The sequence below is a fragment of the Ischnura elegans genome, chromosome 9 (genome assembly GCF_921293095.1).
Source record: "Ischnura elegans chromosome 9, ioIscEleg1.1, whole genome shotgun sequence".
Taxonomy (NCBI): Eukaryota; Metazoa; Arthropoda; class Insecta; order Odonata; family Coenagrionidae; genus Ischnura; species Ischnura elegans.
Genome location: NC_060254.1, coordinates 21,963,851 through 21,982,165, shown reverse-complemented (window position 1 = coordinate 21,982,165; position 18,315 = coordinate 21,963,851). Strand labels below are relative to the sequence as shown.

At 40.2% G+C, this 18,315-nt stretch overlaps 1 protein-coding gene across 1 annotated transcript in view; it reads right to left on the bottom strand.

Moving 5' to 3' along the window:
* The window catches only part of LOC124165542, a 146,315-nt gene that overhangs the window by 112,413 nt on the left and 15,587 nt on the right, over positions 1 to 18,315 (bottom strand). Inside the window, exon 2 of the mRNA XM_046542991.1 lies at positions 15,934 to 16,081. Within this exon, the coding sequence (XP_046398947.1) occupies positions 15,934 to 16,030 (97 nt within the window). The 5' untranslated portion in view covers positions 16,031 to 16,081. The remainder of the gene's footprint in view (positions 1 to 15,933; positions 16,082 to 18,315) is intronic.

Sequence of the window (18,315 nt, the reverse complement as noted above, 5' to 3'; positions counted from 1 at the left end):
AATTAAGGGGCCAAGTGACAAGGTGTCCATCTCCAAGATATTATACTCCATTAGTACTAGTTTTTTTGTGAGAGGGAAACAATGAATGAAAACAATTTAGGCATATGCATTATCTTTCAAATTTTACCACTGAATGTAACCATAATTAAATCAATATTATTTAAATAAGACATTGCACATTCCCATTGAATTATTCTGCCATCTTTCCACTGAAATACCATGGAAATATTGAAATATGTTTTATTTAACTAATGCTAATGACTTCCAACACATCGTGCCACATAACACACAAGATAATTAATCTAGCTCAAGTGAGTGGAGATGAAATTTGTCTAAAAAATTCGAACTCCAACTCGATCTGAATTTGAGATCTGAAACACCAAATTAGAGTGTAGACTCAAGATTGAGTAAGGTTCTGGAACATGACCCTAAATATTTAGCATAGACGTATCCCACACATCCCTCAATAATGTCGATCAATTTCTTTGAAACAAAGAGAACCACCAAAAACTTTGATACCGGAAGGCCCCAGCAATAAATAATATATTTGCTCATATATCCTTGACTCACGACACTCCAAAGCCGTGAACTTACAATTTTTAAGATTTTTGTAAACGAGATTTGTAATGAAACGCTTATTTCGAGCATTAGCATAGCGGCTAATTTGATAATGCTGTCGTGACAGTGTCATCACTTGAGTTTACGAAACGAAGATTGAGAACACCCAACGAGTACAGGCACTGAAAAGATGGCCATTGAGAATGCACTAACCCATCCCAGACCGCGGGCCCCCTTATTACATTATGTTATTTCGTGCAATCGAATCCCAGTCTTTGAGGACAGCTCTCTTCGTGCTGGGAGTTTGTTTCCCAGAAGGGAGTGAATCTTTCCTCTCATTTTCACGCTCGAGAGCCCACGCGACGGCATTAAAAAAGACGGCATTATGTCCACGGCCTTGCCTTGAGATGAAGATTCACAGCCTAGAAGAGGTAGCTAATTGAGTGTTTGTCTTAGCTTCCGGATAATAAAACGCCCTCCAAAAGTGCTAAGAAAAGAAACAGTAATAAATACAACAGGGAACAGAAAGATGTGAAGGAAGGAATAAATACTCCACCTTGTTCGAACCAATGCCAATCTTCATATTCATTTCATCTGCACAGGAGACCATAAGCATCAGAACCATCATCTCTCATCATTAGCATTAAACAGTCCCTTAGCAAGTATTAGATTGTGATAATTTTCCTGAGCCCTCGAGAAGTTAAAAGAACATAATGTATCTAAACGCTATCTGAAGGACTAATTGTACATTAAATGCATTATATAGTGTGGATGAATTCATGGAAGAATGCAAATAGTCATTCATTCTTTTTTTGGCCAGCAGTTTATATTTGTGAACGACTCCACTTTTATTATATCATTATTTTTTATCTTATGTATTTTAATATCTCACTAAATTATATGTATCATTTTGACATATCCTATATTCGCTTCTGCAAGTCGTGGGAGAAATGAATTTATATGAAAATATAGAAGGAAGAGACTTGATTCGCGATTTTCAGTAATTCCGGAGCATTATTAAATCATCAGTGGTAAGTGACTTAAGAGGTTTGGTAAGTGGGGTGTCGGCCATCCAAAATGTCACTAAATTTGTTACGATCCTTTTTAAGCGACTACCAGCACTTTTTTTAAATTTATCGTTAGACAATATATTTTTAATAGTGGCAGAAAGTTTTCACAAGCATTATTTCTGTTTTCAAATTGAAATTATTAAGAACCGTTCTGATAGAAATTTATGGTAAGGAATATTTACGGAATTTTCAAAGTTTTGCAGTACTCTGCAAAAAATTCAAACGTATTCTGCACAACTTTACAGAAAATAAAAAAGAATTACGAAGAACATCTACCGAATTTCACACATTCTTGCATTATAAATTCTAATTTTATAGATTTCACCGATATTTGCAAAAAAAACTGTAGATTATATGAAATCTGCAGATATTCTGAGGATAAAAATAAAAAAATACAATTTTTTTAGCAGGACGAATATCGTGAACTTAAGAATCAATGCGGTCCATTTTACCGTGCTCCAACAGGCATGATTCATAGGACATCCTCGCGAAGCAGACTATGGTTGAGGTGTGACAGTCCAACACCCGAACGAAGACAGCCTTCGGAAGTGTGTCCCCACAGGAGAGAACTTTACACCACGCTTTTATCAGTCCCATTGTCTGTTTGTTCGTCTGTCCTCTCAGGCAAAATATTGCAACTCAAATTGAACCTACTTTCCGATAAGGTAACGACTTGAAATTTTCAGCACAGCTCAGTACCAGATGAAAATGCATTCTTAGGCTAGTTGCAGTTATTCTGAGGTAATATGAGCCGCCATATTCGGCTATTTAAATTTGCAGTAATCACTCGCCAGCACTTTAAATTGTAATGATTTGCAATAGTTCAAAACTCACACTCAAATTCAAAACTGGATATTCGTCAGTGGGCGTATTTACCAATAGAGTTTAGAAATAATATTACAATGCATTAAAATAAAAAAACGTTTTCATTTAAACTTGGAAGAAGAAAATATTAAAATAAATTTAAAACAAGGATAAAAACTTAAAAATTTTACCGAATTAAAAAGAAGGAAATAAACCACTCTGCCTTGGCCTAACGTACCACTTTTCAATTTTACAGATTAAGACTACATATTCAAAAACAAAAACATGGCGCGCATACATTTCAATATCTTCATCCAAATTCTTTCTCAGTAAAATTTAATAATTTAATTTTTCATTTATCCGTGGAACATTAGAAAATTACAAGAATATTTTTAATTTCAAATAAACAAGGATTAATTAGGCATTGCTTTCGGGCATTGCTTTTTTCACTGCCTTAACCCATTAGTCCATAGCGACCGATATATCGGACACTCATATTTAGTTTTTTTCTGGGCTCCTGTTGACTTGCGCTAAATTTTGATACTATATTAAGTTCAAATGGATGTCTGTATTCACCGCCCCACTAATATTGTATTTGACTCCTTGAATTTATCGACTTGAGAAGCATTTTTGTGAGACATGGCATTGAAAGAATATTCAGTCACTCGCACGAGTAAGTAAATTATTTTTTATTGTATTATTTTGCTCAATACGTTGATAACTTTTATCTCACTTTTCTTCTAAATGTGATCTTTTTATTTTCTATATTATCAAGTTTTTCTATACTATTTTGAATGTGTAATCAACACTGAAAAATGATCGTCCGATATATCGGACGGGCAGTATTATTTTAACTATTGATTGTAAAAATTAAAAAATTGCAGAAATAAGTTAAAATGAACCTTCTTAGCCAGAATAATTACTTTCTAAATGAATATTTGACAAAAATAACTTTATGCACTAATGGGTTAATTCATTAAAATATTAGAACCAAAATCTCAAGTGTATGATGATGAATTGTAATCTTTACTGTGCCAAATGCAAAGCAAATGCGCACCCCTTTTAATTTTGAACATTGTAGTATTATATCCGTAAAATTTAAACGTGGAACCTTGGGACAAGGCAGAGTTCTTAAGGCGCGCAGCTAGGAATTAAGGCTAAAATGGGTTTTAGGAGCAACTAATAGAGGGGGTTTGAAATACAAGATGTGCGTGTGCCCTCCCCCAAAATTTTTTTTTAGAAAAATGCTTCAAAATGGTGAGTTTTACGGCTTTCTGAGGGATAATTTATTAATACTTACACTATTCTATATGTAATATTTATCCAATTAAGTAAAATGGATTAAATTTCAAAAATTTCTCTGAGTTTTTTTTTTTTTGGGGGGGGGGGGGTTATCCCCCAAAACCCACACCCCTCGCTACGCTACTGGAGTGCTTTAGTGCTTTATTTCTTCTTTTTAGTCCAAATAAAAGCGTGGGTTTTTTATTGACTTTTTAAATCAAAGGAACTCTTTTATTTTCCACATTTGATCCTCGCGACACGAATACTACGATAGAAAATACTCTAGTCTGTTCCTAACATGCGTTTTCATCCACCGTGCGTTTGAATTGATGCACAAAATCGCCACTGGCGTCCTTGATAGCAAAGCGATCCGAATTTTACGGAGAAATTAATCACAATTATAGATTTTAACCGGAATCTATAATTTTGATGAAGTGATCTATCACTAATGGATCGCTTTGAACTAATCGCCGCGCTGCGGACACTTCTGGAACCCGATTAAAATACGCCCGAAGTGGCGTGATACACATCAAGCTTCAACGGGACGGAGTGTTGTCTCCTTGCACGAGAGTCACAGAAGCAAGGGGAGTGTCATTGTTTCTCTCCTTGAGACGGGGACAAATGTTTCGACGAGTGATTCAGCTGCAATCGAGCGCTCGTCTAGCTAAGTAAGAATGGAAAAATAAATGAGTGAGGTTCCGCGCCGCCTCCCGCCCGCTTCCGGTTGGGCGTGGTGTGGACCTTCCCCGATCGATGCTTCGCAATAACGGGATGCGCACGGCTGAGCCGCCCAACGGCTCGTCCTCCACGCAATATCATCTTTCTTTATTTCTTTCTTTCGTCTTCGTCTCCGATCCTGAGGCAATGGGGGTGCCACGCCCGATTCGCATGCGAACTTTTTCGGCGGAGTCAGTTTAAAGGCTGGTTCATTGAGAAATAGAAAAAATACTTATATAAATAACGATTAGCGAAAAAAGTCAGTTTCACAGCTTCTGGACGTTCATTAAAACAATTTACGTAGACTGGACGCCATCCATCATTCTTCTGTAGAACTCTAACAGCAAACTGCCGCACAAAAGGTATTGAAATTAAGTGGAGTTCAGTGGCATAGCAAAGGGGGGGACCCCCCCGAAAAATTTTAATACAATTACTTCGCTTCATAAAAGAGAATAAAATATTGAAATATCACGACTTAAAAGATTTCTGTGTAAAATGAAGTTTTTTCGACTATGAAAAGTTTTAAAATTAGTTTGAAACCCTCTACTTACTACACTGTTTTAAAAAAAATCACGCCCCTGGTTTTGGAAATCCCCCCCGGCCCCCCCCCCCCCCCCCCCGAACGAAATTCCTGGCTACGCCACTGGTGGAGTTGTTTCTCAGCCGCACCGGCATCTGTTCTAGAGTTTATCTCTGAGTTCCCTGTTACATCAACGGCCGAGAGAATCAAACTGATCCCCTATAACAATCAGTCAGCTGTGCACATTGGCGGATTTTGAGGGGGGGGGCACGGGGACTCGTGTCCCCCCCCCCCCAAAGACGCTTAAAATATAGGCAAGACTTTAGTACGGTTATCATTACGTTCGTTTTGTTTCGTGAAGTACGGAGTCTCAATAATTTAATTTCATATTAAAATATTGAGAACATTCCGTACATTAATTGTTAATTATGTTGTTTTTAATCTCAAATATGATGAGAAGACCGTTATCCTGTTAGGCCCTTCTGGATCCGCGCTTGGCCGTGCATATATGCTGTGATAACGTGCTAGGTAACAATTCTTTTCCTGTTGTACAGTTCCAGAAAGGAGAGCCTAGAACTTAAATTTATAACAGAAATTACGCCATAGAACAACTTTCCACTCTTCTAAATACAATCCCTCTTGCACGGGGATCATTTTGATCCCCGCAGCCTGTTGATGCAAATTTGAGAATTCCGTACAAAGTTTATGGTCCTGCATTTACGCCTATACATGAACTACAAATGATAAAAAATCACGAGATAAAATGTTTTAAAATTGCTCTCATCCAGTGGCGGATCTATGGTGGGAAGGGGCTAAGGGGGCTATAGCTGCTGGGAGATAACCCCTACGTAGCCCCTTCCCCCTTGTCCCTATCCTGGATCCGCAACTGCTCTCATCTCAATTCGATAAAGGATCAAATTTAGTGAAGTGTTCTTGGGATCGCCACCGGGTCAGGAACTCCGTAGCTGCCGACGTTTCGATGTCCAACTCGGTCATCGAAACGTCGGCAGTTATGGAGTTCCTGACCCGGTGGCGATCCCGAGAACTCTTCAGTCCATTCGTCGGGAAAGCACGAAATCTTTCTTCAAGGATCAAATAGATCCCCCTGGCTGTTCTAGTATTCATGACTTCGACTTGAGTAGTTTCTTGGATTTTCCCAAGAAGGACATTGCTTATTCTCAAAGTATTCTTCCGGTTAAGGCAGGTTTCTATGTAACATTTGAGACTCACTCTGGCCGTCTCCTTTCCCTTCCTCTTGGACTTTCCTCTTCAATTAAAAATTGGGCCTACTCCCTTTCATTCTGCGTATAAATTCTATTCTCTTCCTTCCCCTACCCCACCAACCAACCATTCTTCTCTCAAGCAGTGTTTTTAACATCCCCTCCCCTCTCAGTAATCGCTCCATCCCAACTCCACGAGGAAATTGGACGGGGATATCAACAGAGGCACTGACTCGAGCACGTGGGAATACTTATCTGTTTGTAAATACGGTGACACCCACCATTAATGCTGCAGCGGGGGTATATGTTAACTTTTTATCTCATCGAGCGAAATAATGGATGGACCAATCTTGTCTCTCGTACATATCAACCAACATTAGATTTTTTAGCATTGACAAAAGTAGGCATATTTCCATAAATAAATACGATTTTATAACTTATTTAATACTTAACTTGTGCACATACATGGCGTACTGAAAGTTTCGTAAAAAATAACACATACTTTATTGTAGCTTCAGTCAGTGGCGTAGCCAGGATTTTGAAAAGTGAAGGGGGAGGGGGGTTACCAGAGATTTCGGGCCCCTTCCGGGATGTATGGAAAACAGCCCAGGGCATGGGGGTCCGCGGGTCCTTCCACGAAAATTTTGGGATTTTTGATGCTGAAAACGTGATTTTTAGGATTCAAAAACAGTAATTTTTAACGAGTATTCATGAAAATAAAGTTATAAATTGGATGAAGTAAAAGCTTTAAAGGCTCAAGTGGGGGGGATGTAATCCGGAAACCCCCCCGTGGCTATGACACCGGCTTCAGTATTCTTCTTCTCAAAAACTTGAGCCACCGGTTCCTGAACTTCTTGATTACGTTCAACATTAAAAGAGACCACTAAAATTACATGACGATAGCGGAGATGCCACGTCACAGACTAGTTAGCCCACTTTCTCTATATATGCCATCCATTCGCTCAATTTTCCAATCTTCTAACTACACTTATTTCGGCAAAAATCAGCCGAATCTTTGGCGGAATTCACAACAAACATGCAAATAAAATAAGGTCCTTAAGAATTTGACTAAAAGATTGTTTTTCTTAAAACCAACAGAGGTGCATAAAAGCTTCTCATCAGTGAAGATCAATTGAATAAAAGAATACCCCATTATGGAAGATGAAGCAAACAGAGAAGAGCTAGAGTTCCAGACTCTCCATGAATCACCCTAGCTAATTGTCAAGCAGTATTAAGTGCAAGATAGTACATACATGCTCATTAGAAGCTTTCGTAGTTCCAATGACGACTGTAATATTTGGGTATACCGATTAATTAAATGGATGCACACTTTTGGTAAATCATAGTGATCACTTCCTTCAGAAGGACATAATAATCTATTATTTTCCATCGAATAAGAGGCCATCAGGGTTCAAAGAAACGTCAGGTGAATCCACATGATCTCGCAGACTAACGGAAAATTATAGCCTCCAAGAGTTAAAGCATTTCGTTAATCCGCATCCAAATTTCAGACTTGAATTCCAGAGGAAGCCATAATTACTAGCTTAGGCTATTCATTAAACCCTATCCTGACTCCTGAGCCATTGCGAGGACTACGGGCAGAGAATGTACCGATGAATTACACACAAAATAATTACAGAGAAAGATTTTTGATTTGAGAGATAGAAAATGATATGCGCACCACGTTTTTGGGTTTGAACGTGCAACCTTTTATCAGTAAAATTTAAACGCGGGACTTTAGGCCAAAGTAGGGCGATTTATTTTTTCTTTTTTAGTTCGAATAAAAACGTGGATTATTAAATTAATATTTAAATCTATTGTAAAATTATTTATTAACTCGATTGCTTACACTCGCCTGGCGTCAAATATTTGGAAACAGTTTCGTATTGTCGTAAATTGATAAAATTTATGCCGCAGCTGAACAATTAGTAAGGCCGTTATACACACGGCACGCAATTGCGCAGGTTAGGACGGCATTTATTTCTCATTATGGCGCGCAATTGCGCGAATGCACGAGCAAAATTGGAGAGGGGGCTATTTTTCCATTTCATACTAATGCATTCTCGCATACGTTCTAGGAATTCACCGCTTAACACGATACAATTTTGACTGCGCCGCCGTACGTACGTCAGATTGTTCAATTAAGTGCCTCGTGTAAAACGGGCTATACAAATGTGAATTTTCGAAAATGGTGGCGCATACTGCCTCAGAGAAACTATAGTAAGCGACAGAATGCATTTTCAACTTGTTCTGATGTGCACTGAAAATTTTAAGCCCATAGCTAATCGGGAAGTTGATTAAATTTGAGTTGCAAGATTTTTCCCGGATGGACAAACAAACGAAGGGGGCATCAATGAATTAAGTGAGGCGTTTAGAGGGGGGGATGCAGTCAAGCAAATTCTCACCCAATCGCACGTGGCGGAGAAGGGGGGTCCTAACGAGTATAACGTAATTTTTTCCTGCAAGAAACAGTGTAAAATTGGGAGAAAACTGGGTTGCATTGGCTGATATTAAATAAAAATAAGAAACAAATTGCTTTTTTTTAAAATAAATCCAACACAATGAAACACTGATTGACGTATTTACATTGAAAATACGCATTTTGAACAATCTCACGTGAGATTAGAGGGAGGGGTTCGAGCCAAATCTCACGATATGTCACTTAGGGGGAAGGGGGGGGGGGGTAAAAAAAATCCCAAAACACCACCCGTATTTAATGGACACCCCCAAACAATCAGACAAGATGGCGATTGGATAAAAAATGTGGTAAACATAGGAGTAAAGGGGATGGAGGGAGTGAATTTTTCGGATGCGTAGGCGTACGGATTGTTCGCCTTTATTGCCCGACACTGCGAGTGACATAATAGTCCTTGTGTCCTGCATGCTGCGATGCACTCATTCATTTGTCCCCCGAGTGAAAGTTCCCACAGCTCCGCGGACGTAATGAGGTGATCCCGCGTCACCTAAAACCCCCTTTACACGACGAGAACGCAAAAACATCGCTAATTGGACGACGAGTGATCATCGTCACAGATTTAATTACGAAGATGTCGCGTGACTCCATACAGAAAATATGGAGGATAATCCTAAAATTGGTTGGACGCAACTCTCCTCTCAATTTTTCTATCAGCTAATATTTTCACATTCAGGTATTTCTTCTCTTTCGCATCCTTATTTACCTGTTCGATACATTTCATTCGAGGTCTGCCTTTTCCGTTCTTGCCATCCACTTGTCCCTCGACGATTGTCTTCATCAGGGGCACAGCAAGGAATTAAGGCTGGGTGGGGGGGTTTAGGACCAACTAATACCGGAGTGTGTGGGGGTATGGAATACCCACCAGGATAAGCGGTAGGTGCGAGATTAATAAATTGCGGAATTTTAAGATAAACGGTTCAAAATTGTGAGTTTTACGGCTTTCTGAGGGATATGTTATTAATCCTTACACTATCCTATTAGTAAGATCAAACCAATTAAGTAAAATGGATTAAACTTAAAGATTTCTCTGAGCTCTGGGGGGTTTTATCCCCCAAACCCCCTCGCTGCGCCACTGGTCTTCATCATGCTATCATGTCTCAAGGTGTGGACTCTAAGGTTGTTCCGTCTACTAAACAAAGTTTTCGTGAGGCTTCTCTTCTCTCCCACTCTTATTAGGACTTTCTCAATACTAACTCGTTCGATCCATTTGATCCTCATCATTATTCTGTAGCACCACATTTCGAAGATCTCTCCCAACGCTAGCTATCCTGCTTCCCAAATAGTAGAATTCATCCACCTCTATCGTTTTTTTTGTTTCCCTATTTTAATGCTAGTTTTCACTTCTTCTCATCTGATGCATGCTGAATATAACCAAGAATCACATGACCATTTTCCACGCACAAGTCCAGTGATCATTTCTGCTTTTATTTTCAAAGACAGGGAAAATAACGCTCATCCTTTATTTTCTATATCACACAGCTATTTGAGGCATTCTTGACGTTTGCAAGGCTTTCCTGATACTTATCATGAAGCTCACTGACATGTCCAAATTATACGTTGTGTATTGTGCGCTGATTGACTGCAGCTGTATTTCAAAACGTTTGCGGTGATGTAAAACGCGACGGAAACAAATGATGGAAATAGGGACGGTAAAACCCAACACTGACATTCCTGAAAATGATGACGAGCCAGGATCATCATTTGAGCTGTCATAGCCGCCATCCGTGAACTGGTACGTGAAAAATTGTCATATCTGCCGCCAGACTGTGTAGCGACTGTGTGAACCCATTCAGATGAGCGGTGGGTGGCAATGAATCGTGTGATTCGGGCCTAAGAAAAAGCATGCCTCTAAAAAAAGAGAAGATGCTACCTTAAGTAAGGTTGGGCGCGGGAACCGCGGGAAAACGGACTATAGAAGGCGGAAAAAAAGCCTCTCTTTAAAATCGTTTGAGAATCAAACGGCCTCGGGAGCGGACTCATGGGCAGGGCGTGGGAAAGAGTTCGCTCACTTTCCACTTGGGGCGCGACGGCGAAGGGATGGGGGTGGGGGGGTTCATCACGGCACATCAAACTCTTCCGCATCAGCCGCAATTAAGCCAGTTTTACACATATATACAATAGGATAAGGCTTCATTTTGGGGAAATTTTCAATCGTGATGATGGAAGAGAACACCAACTTCAGTAATTTTACACATCATCAACATGTCGATTAAATAAGATTGGTTTGACGCAGCTCTCCATCCGCTTTCATTTCAGGTAATCTTAGCAAAGTGACTCATGCCTTCTCATGTGCATCCTTAACAATCTGTCCTACAAAAACCCATCAGGGGTTATTTCTTGTCCTTATTCTCGTCTAACAGACCTCCTAAAATTGTTACATCAGGCTTTCATGTCTCATGATGTGGCCAACTAAGTTGCTTCTTCTCAGGGTTAATCTTCTTCTCAGGGTTTTTGGAAGATTTCTCCTCTCATCGGCTATTCTAAGCACCTCTTTTTTAACTACGCAGTCGATCCATTTTTCCTTCTCTATTACCCGGTAGTACAACATTTCGAATGTTTCCACTATTGACTTTTCTCCTGCTGTTGAAGTTTAAGCCATACAGAACCAAGGGCGTACCCAGGATCAAAACTGGGGGGGGGAGCAAGCCATGGTTGTTCAAGTTATAGGTAAGGTTTAAACATGGAATAGGTGAATGAAACAAAAATTTAAGGAAACTGTAACAGCTCTTAATTAGTTTTTAAAATTATTTTTTGAAAAAATATTATTTTCCTTAAAGACATTTGCGATTTTTGTTTCTACGGGGGGCAGCTGCCCCCTCCTGCCCCTCGCTGGGTACGCCAATGTACAGAACAATGCTCCTCATGAAGCACCTGATGAATTCATTCCTTATTTCTGTGCTTGCGGCAGAATGACCTCTCCGCCTGTTCTATCCTATGGATCCTTCTCCATTCATCGCGATCGTCACTTGTTTGTTTTTAAGCCTCTGCGATCACGGACCTCTGGTATACTGGGGATACTTCTGCGTTGATAGCAGTATCAAGATATCGTTTCGGAGCTACTGCTATAGCCGTCAACTTCGACGTGTTGTAAACCAGCCTTACATCAGGCTTCGGAGCAGACGCAGGGGATGGGAGGTGTCCCTCCGCGCCTGCGCTTGGCGGGTGGCTTTCTCAGCCGAAGAAAAGACAAAGGAATGATGCAAATCGCGTCACCCACGGCGGATGGCGTGTCATTCGCTCGGTCTCACTTCCCACGGAACTTCTGCCACTTCGCGACCGGCCGAAAGAGATCGATCACGTCAATCCAGTTCGGTCGAGAGCGAAAGTTGCTCATCTCACGACCGAGGGCGTCTTCCACTCGGAACGCATCACCCATCGATCACCACGATATTGCTTCACGCTGTTTGGTATTTGGAGGAGGCGACCAACAGAGGCGGCCATCTGCGGCATGAGGGAAGGGTGGAGAGAAACCCGGCGTCGGCATTATCCTGCCTTATTGAAAGACGCCAAGAATAGGGTGGTTTCCTATTATTTTTTTATCGCCTAAATCGAAAGATTATTACTCCTAGAGTACGTATTTCACACTTTTAGATTTTTAAATGATGATATCTATTTTTCGCGATTAAATTAAAAGAGAAAATTTTCAAGCGCGTGAAAACGCGACGGCTAAGTATGAATGCTGGGGAAACTCCTTGTGACGTGTTTGTGGCTCCCGCTGCCGCCGAATGAGGTGACCTTGGGGCGAGGCTTTGAGCGCTGATACGACGCAGGATGCTCGTAGGTAGCAGAGTACCCTGCTAGCTGGTAGCGCTTGGCTTAAATAAGGATTATCAATACCTTATCAAACGAAGAAAACTTTCCGACCTTAGCCAGTTTTAATAGGTGATTATTAAGACATGTTTCCCTGAGCTCTGTGCCTCATGCATGCATTGGTAATCTCAGACGATGTAAAATTCCTATCTTTTCGTATAGAAACTAGGTCCCTGTGATGTCACGTGGAGTGGCATCGCATGAGCGCCAATCTGGCCTTTTTCAAATGAGGATAAAATTGACCCTTGCCATTCGTCTAAACCGATATTTCTAAAACCAAATAATTTGTATATTATGAATACACTAATGGTGGATGACGAATCGCAATCAATGCCTTTCGTTTTCTTTTATGAAGGAAACTACCCTATTCTACGACTTAAGGTCCTATCCGAAGGACTAAGTGTTGCACTGGAATTATGTTTTTTTATAAATTATTAGAAAAACAACTTTCAAAAATTCCACTGTCCTTTTAAAGTCGGCGACCCAGGTTTCTGTGTATAATCACCATAATCCGGGAAAATGTTTACTGTGATTAACCTATTAATTTTCCCTAACTTTGTAACGGAGGTGGAGATGAAGTTCACATGATATAAAGGCCACAATGGAGGAATAGGAGGGCTAAAGGTCCTCGTTAATGAGGGGGCTATCTTGTTTATCTCCCCTTCCACTACGTAACGACGGACTCAATAATAGGATTAACAGATAAAAAATTGTTGCTGATGATGGTGATTATTCACTGAAAACTGGGTCGCCTACTTTAAAATGAGAAAGGTATTAGCTACAGTTTTTTTCTACAACCATTGCAATGGAATACCACCAATTAAAAGAAGAAATAGTTTAGTCTTTCACCACACATATCATACGAGATCAGCAATGACCAGTGAGGTAGGCGAAGTAATAAAAACATTCGAGTTTTCACCGCCAGGCGAACGCGATCCTAAATGGCAATGCAGGCACGGAATTTTTGGACAGCGCCTAAAATTTTGATTCCTTTGGAAATTGAACGTTATCCCAAAAATGCTTCTTCACTCTGTACTTTTTCACAACCAATTTTGAGTGAGAGGACAAAATTCGCTGGAATTATCTCCTCTTTTTACTGAGGAAAATGAGGGAAATATTCCCACTGCGACTGTTTCATCGTTTAAAATTGTCTAAAATATACTTTTAAAAAAGTAAACCATTTACAAAAGTTTTTCTCAGTTGATTAATCAGTCTTACCTATCATCCGGAACATCATCATGATAAGTTATTACGGATTTAGAAAGCCTTGAAAGAGCTGTACACGTAAGAAATGTCTTAATTTTTTTTAAAATTAGGAGCTGATAGCGGTTGGATAACAGTTTATAGATTAGAACTTCTTAGATGGGAGAATTTAATTAGAAATCATGGTATCAGTATGGTTACATGTTTTACTCATTCACACACAGTAATTCAATCCTAAGGTAAGATTGGTTGGGTGGGGGTAGATCTCACCTCAGAGTAAGCCATGTGCGTGCTAATAGCGTAAATTCGTGGAGGAATTGTCGATGGCTGCATTTGAGCTTTAAGCTATAAAACAAAAAAAAATAACGGCCATTAGTTTCCCAACCTTACGGTGCCTGAGTACTACGAAATCTGGAAAAAGGCAGCGAAAAAAGCGTGTGGGCGTTTAAGGGAATGAGATTTTTTTCGGCAGGTGTCATTCTTCACCGGTGAATAAGGCGTCAATCTCCGCAACGCTCTTCACTGTCTCCGACCCTTTGGATGAACTGTTCAAAGAAAGACCGCTAGATCCAACAAAAAATGGCATGGGAAGAAAGTGTGAATGGGTCATTGTATCAACTGGGTTGACAACCACGCCCACCATGAAGAAAGAAAACGAGATGGATAGTGGAGGTAGGTTCTGAGGATGACGATAACGATGCATGAAAGGCGACAGGCAGGCATTACCCTGTACACGTGGAATAAATGCGGATAACTGCGAAGACAATGGCTTGGATGTGGTTAAATCTTATTATGACTCGTACGGATGGTACTCAATTCCAGTATGCGTGCATAAAATACCAATCCATGGGGCAGTTGCAATCAACAGTGGCGCAGCGAGGGGGGATAAACCCCCCCGCCCCCCAGAGCTCAGAGAAATTTTTAACTTTAATCCATTTTCCTTAATTGGATCGTTATTACCTATGGAACAGTGTTGAGATTAATCAAATATCCCTCAAAAATCCGTAAAACTCGCCATTTGAACCATTATTCTTGAAAGAGGGCCCTCATGCATGCATTGGTAATCTCAGACAATGTAAAACTCCTATGTACTCGTATAGCATCTAGGTCCCTGTGACGTCACGTTGAGTGGAATCGCATGGGCGCCAATCTGGCCTTTTTCAAATGAGGTTAAAATTGACCACTGCCATACGTCTAAACTGGGATTTCTAAAACCAAATAATTTGTATATTATGAATACACTAATGGTGGGTAAGGAATCGCAATCAATGCATTTCGTTTTCTTTTATGGAGGAAACTACCCTATTTCCATACAAGAAATAAACCTCTACGCTGTCTAGCAAAGATGATCTACTACATATTGAGCACAGCACATGTGATCCACTCGTAATTGAATAAGGAATGATACCTCAAAGCAAATCATCAGCTTACTCCCCAGTTGTTTTACAACTGCTAAATCCGTCTCATTGAACGGACAATTTTCTCACGAGTCGAAATATGTAAGCCAAAACTCTCCTAGAACTCCACAAGCGTCATTAAATGCTTATTAAAAGTGGTAGAATATCGCTTGATGCCCCGTGATCTGAAACGCCTTCTGACGTCATCGCACGGTACACCATTCACTTCGCTAAGTGAGTAGAAGGGCAGAGTCTTGATTGCAATATATCGAAGTAAAATATCATCAACGAGCTTTGTAGTAGTTCCTCAAAGGACAAGTTGACTTAAGAGGGATTTTAGAAAGCACAATACGACAGTTTACTTTTGGTCGACTCCCTTATGGCGGCTGATTTTCTGAAAAATAGCGATTGCTTCCAAATCTCACGAAATAATCCCCTTCATTTGTTTCAATAAGGCCTTGGCAACCCAGAATATTCACAATCTGCTGTCTGACGTTAAAACAGCAATTAATTTCGCCATATTTGCATTTGAGCCCCTGCATAGACCGATTTTCTATCCACTTCCTCTGTCTGTCATCAATGGATACCGTGCCTTGACGCAACGCTACGATGACGTTGTGTTTTCAAGCAGCCGAAGAAGATTAATTTTATAAGACTCATAACTCAGCTCAATAACATTATTCATCCGCGAAATTTTCGGCGAGTATACTTGAAGTAGGGACCTTCTTATTCTAGTACTTTTAAAAAATTGTGCATGTTCCCCATTATTTTCATTACACCATCGTGTCTCATGATTCGGTCGATTACTCCATTAGATTAAAATCAGTCATCCATTCACGCAGGCATGCATTAGTATGGTGTATGTATTTGTCCTTACCTTCCTTGGGTGCGTCGGCGGCGACAGAGGTGAGGAGCAGGAGGAGGAGCATGAGCCAATCACATGGTGCTGGAGGCGCGGGAGCGTGTCTCCTCATCGCTGAGCAGTGTCCAATGCGGATTGATCACACCTCACGCGGCCTCCTTCACTGCAACGACCATCAACACATCAAAGATTTAAAGAACATTTTTTCAAAAAGTCAGGGAAGATGGGAGCAAAAACAGGCTAGCCAGCCACTTATAAAGCAATCGTGAGTGCAGCTGACTGTGCCGAGGAATAAGAAGAGACCTTCACGTGATTGCGTCAGATTAGGCCGGCAGTGACAAAAATAATTTTACGAAGGCTTTTGAGGAGAATGATATTCTCCAAGTAAGCGATTCAAGCCGACGCGACGCGTCATTTTGTGTTGTAAAACCATGTAGATGTGAACCAAAATCTTCAGAAATCATGATCAATATAGCCAAAGCATCTCATCAAAGGAATATTGTGTTTTTTATTCCATAAAAATCATATAACTGCAACACCACCTGCTTAAGTTCAAAGATTTTCGGAGAAAAGCGATATCGCGCGCGTTTTTTAAAATTGGTCATGTTTGAGCTGCTGTATCTCAAAAATGGATCAAAAGTATGTAATATGGCATATAAATCCATAATCAGCCATCATTTGTGAGTATTTGTGTTTTAAGTCTCTACTAAAAAAAAAGTCATCTCAGTCTTTTGTCCGGCTTTTTCCGATTTCAGACCACTGTGCGACGGTTGGTTTGGAAATGTGAGGGATAATGCTCACCCCAAACAAAGTCACAGGTTCGTGAATTTCAAATAATCAGGGGAAGGGTACTAGTTCCTTTCTTTGGGCCACCTCGCACCAAGTAGATTTAATTTGCTGATGTCGCATGACTTCACCCGGGATTTAAACCCGGGAATCTTATATCAGCAGCCAAGCGCTCCATCCACTAAGCCACCACGCTTCCTCTAAAGTTGTGATCAACTGCTGTCATTATTATAAATTTCCCAGTGATAATCGGATCGATCTAGCTATCTATCGAACTTCTTTGGCCACATTATGAGGCATGATGGCCGGATTACAAACAACGTAAAAGTACAGGTGGAAAGGAAGAAGGGCAAGGGACGGCCCTGAATGATTCCGAAGGGCAGGTTATAAAGGGTGTAAAAGAGAAGAAATCCGTCAATATAAACATGATACTTCATAATGAAAAGGCTAGTGGTTAGGAGAGAGGAATGGACAGCTGCGTCAAACGGTCAATCCAATCTTACGATTGTTGATTTATGATGAATGTCGTTTTTTTAAGCCGGTGAAACTAAAGCTTCAATTGGAGACCCACTTCACGAATTGTGATCTTTTCTATTTTCCAGAAATTCATTCATTCCTCACAGCGATAACATATTTGGATGATATGGACACGGAAAACTTTTAGTTTCTTCGATAACTTTACAGAGGATAGAAACATCCTGCTCTTAGATTTGTACCACAGATACGCACTCACAATTAATCTCTGGTGTGAAAATTGTGTCGGAAGTTCCTTATCTACATGAAATGCAAACGGGCCAAAAAGCCAACTGATGGTAAATCTATTTTTAAGACTAATTGTAATTGGAACAGTATTTATGACGGAAAATACGCGTAGCAAACAGAATCTTCTTTAATCCTCCCAATCTCAAATGACCATAATGTATGTTTCATACGATAGGGTAGGTACTCGTAAATATAACACATCGCTATAATATTATTTACTCATTATAATATGATGTGGCATACAGTGTTAAGCTTATATCATAATTTAATAATGCTGTTTTATTAAAAGCATATTCCCTCTACCAAATTGAGATCGTCTTAATCCGCCACTGTTGCCGGTACTAAGCCCGGGAACGATTGAACATGGCTTTTACATGTTGGGCGTGTCTTATTTTCGCACGCAAGCGTCTGTGTTCCACTGATAAATAATCCAAATTACCTCATTAAATTAAAACAGGTAACTATAAATGAAGTTGATCGTGGTGGCGGTGGGGTAAACTCCTACCAGTCCAAAGTTCGCAGGTTCAAAATCCCGCCAAGATACATTGCCCCTGTCTAGGGAATGGATGATCGCGAACGTCTCGCGTCAGCTTTTTACAAATCACCGATATAAAAGGTAAATATAGTGCAGTTCTTAATGTTAAGGAGGCAAAATTTATAATTTTGACCAATTCTTTTATCAGTGGATATCAAACATGAACACTGCAGAGGGAAATATTTTCAGGCAAGAAAGCGGACTCGTTAAAACGGAAGTATCCCACAGTAAATGTTCACAGAAAAACGAACATAGCGAAAGTATACGAAAGGAAAGGTTAATAGGAGTGTTCAAGTAGTGTGGCACATTGAATT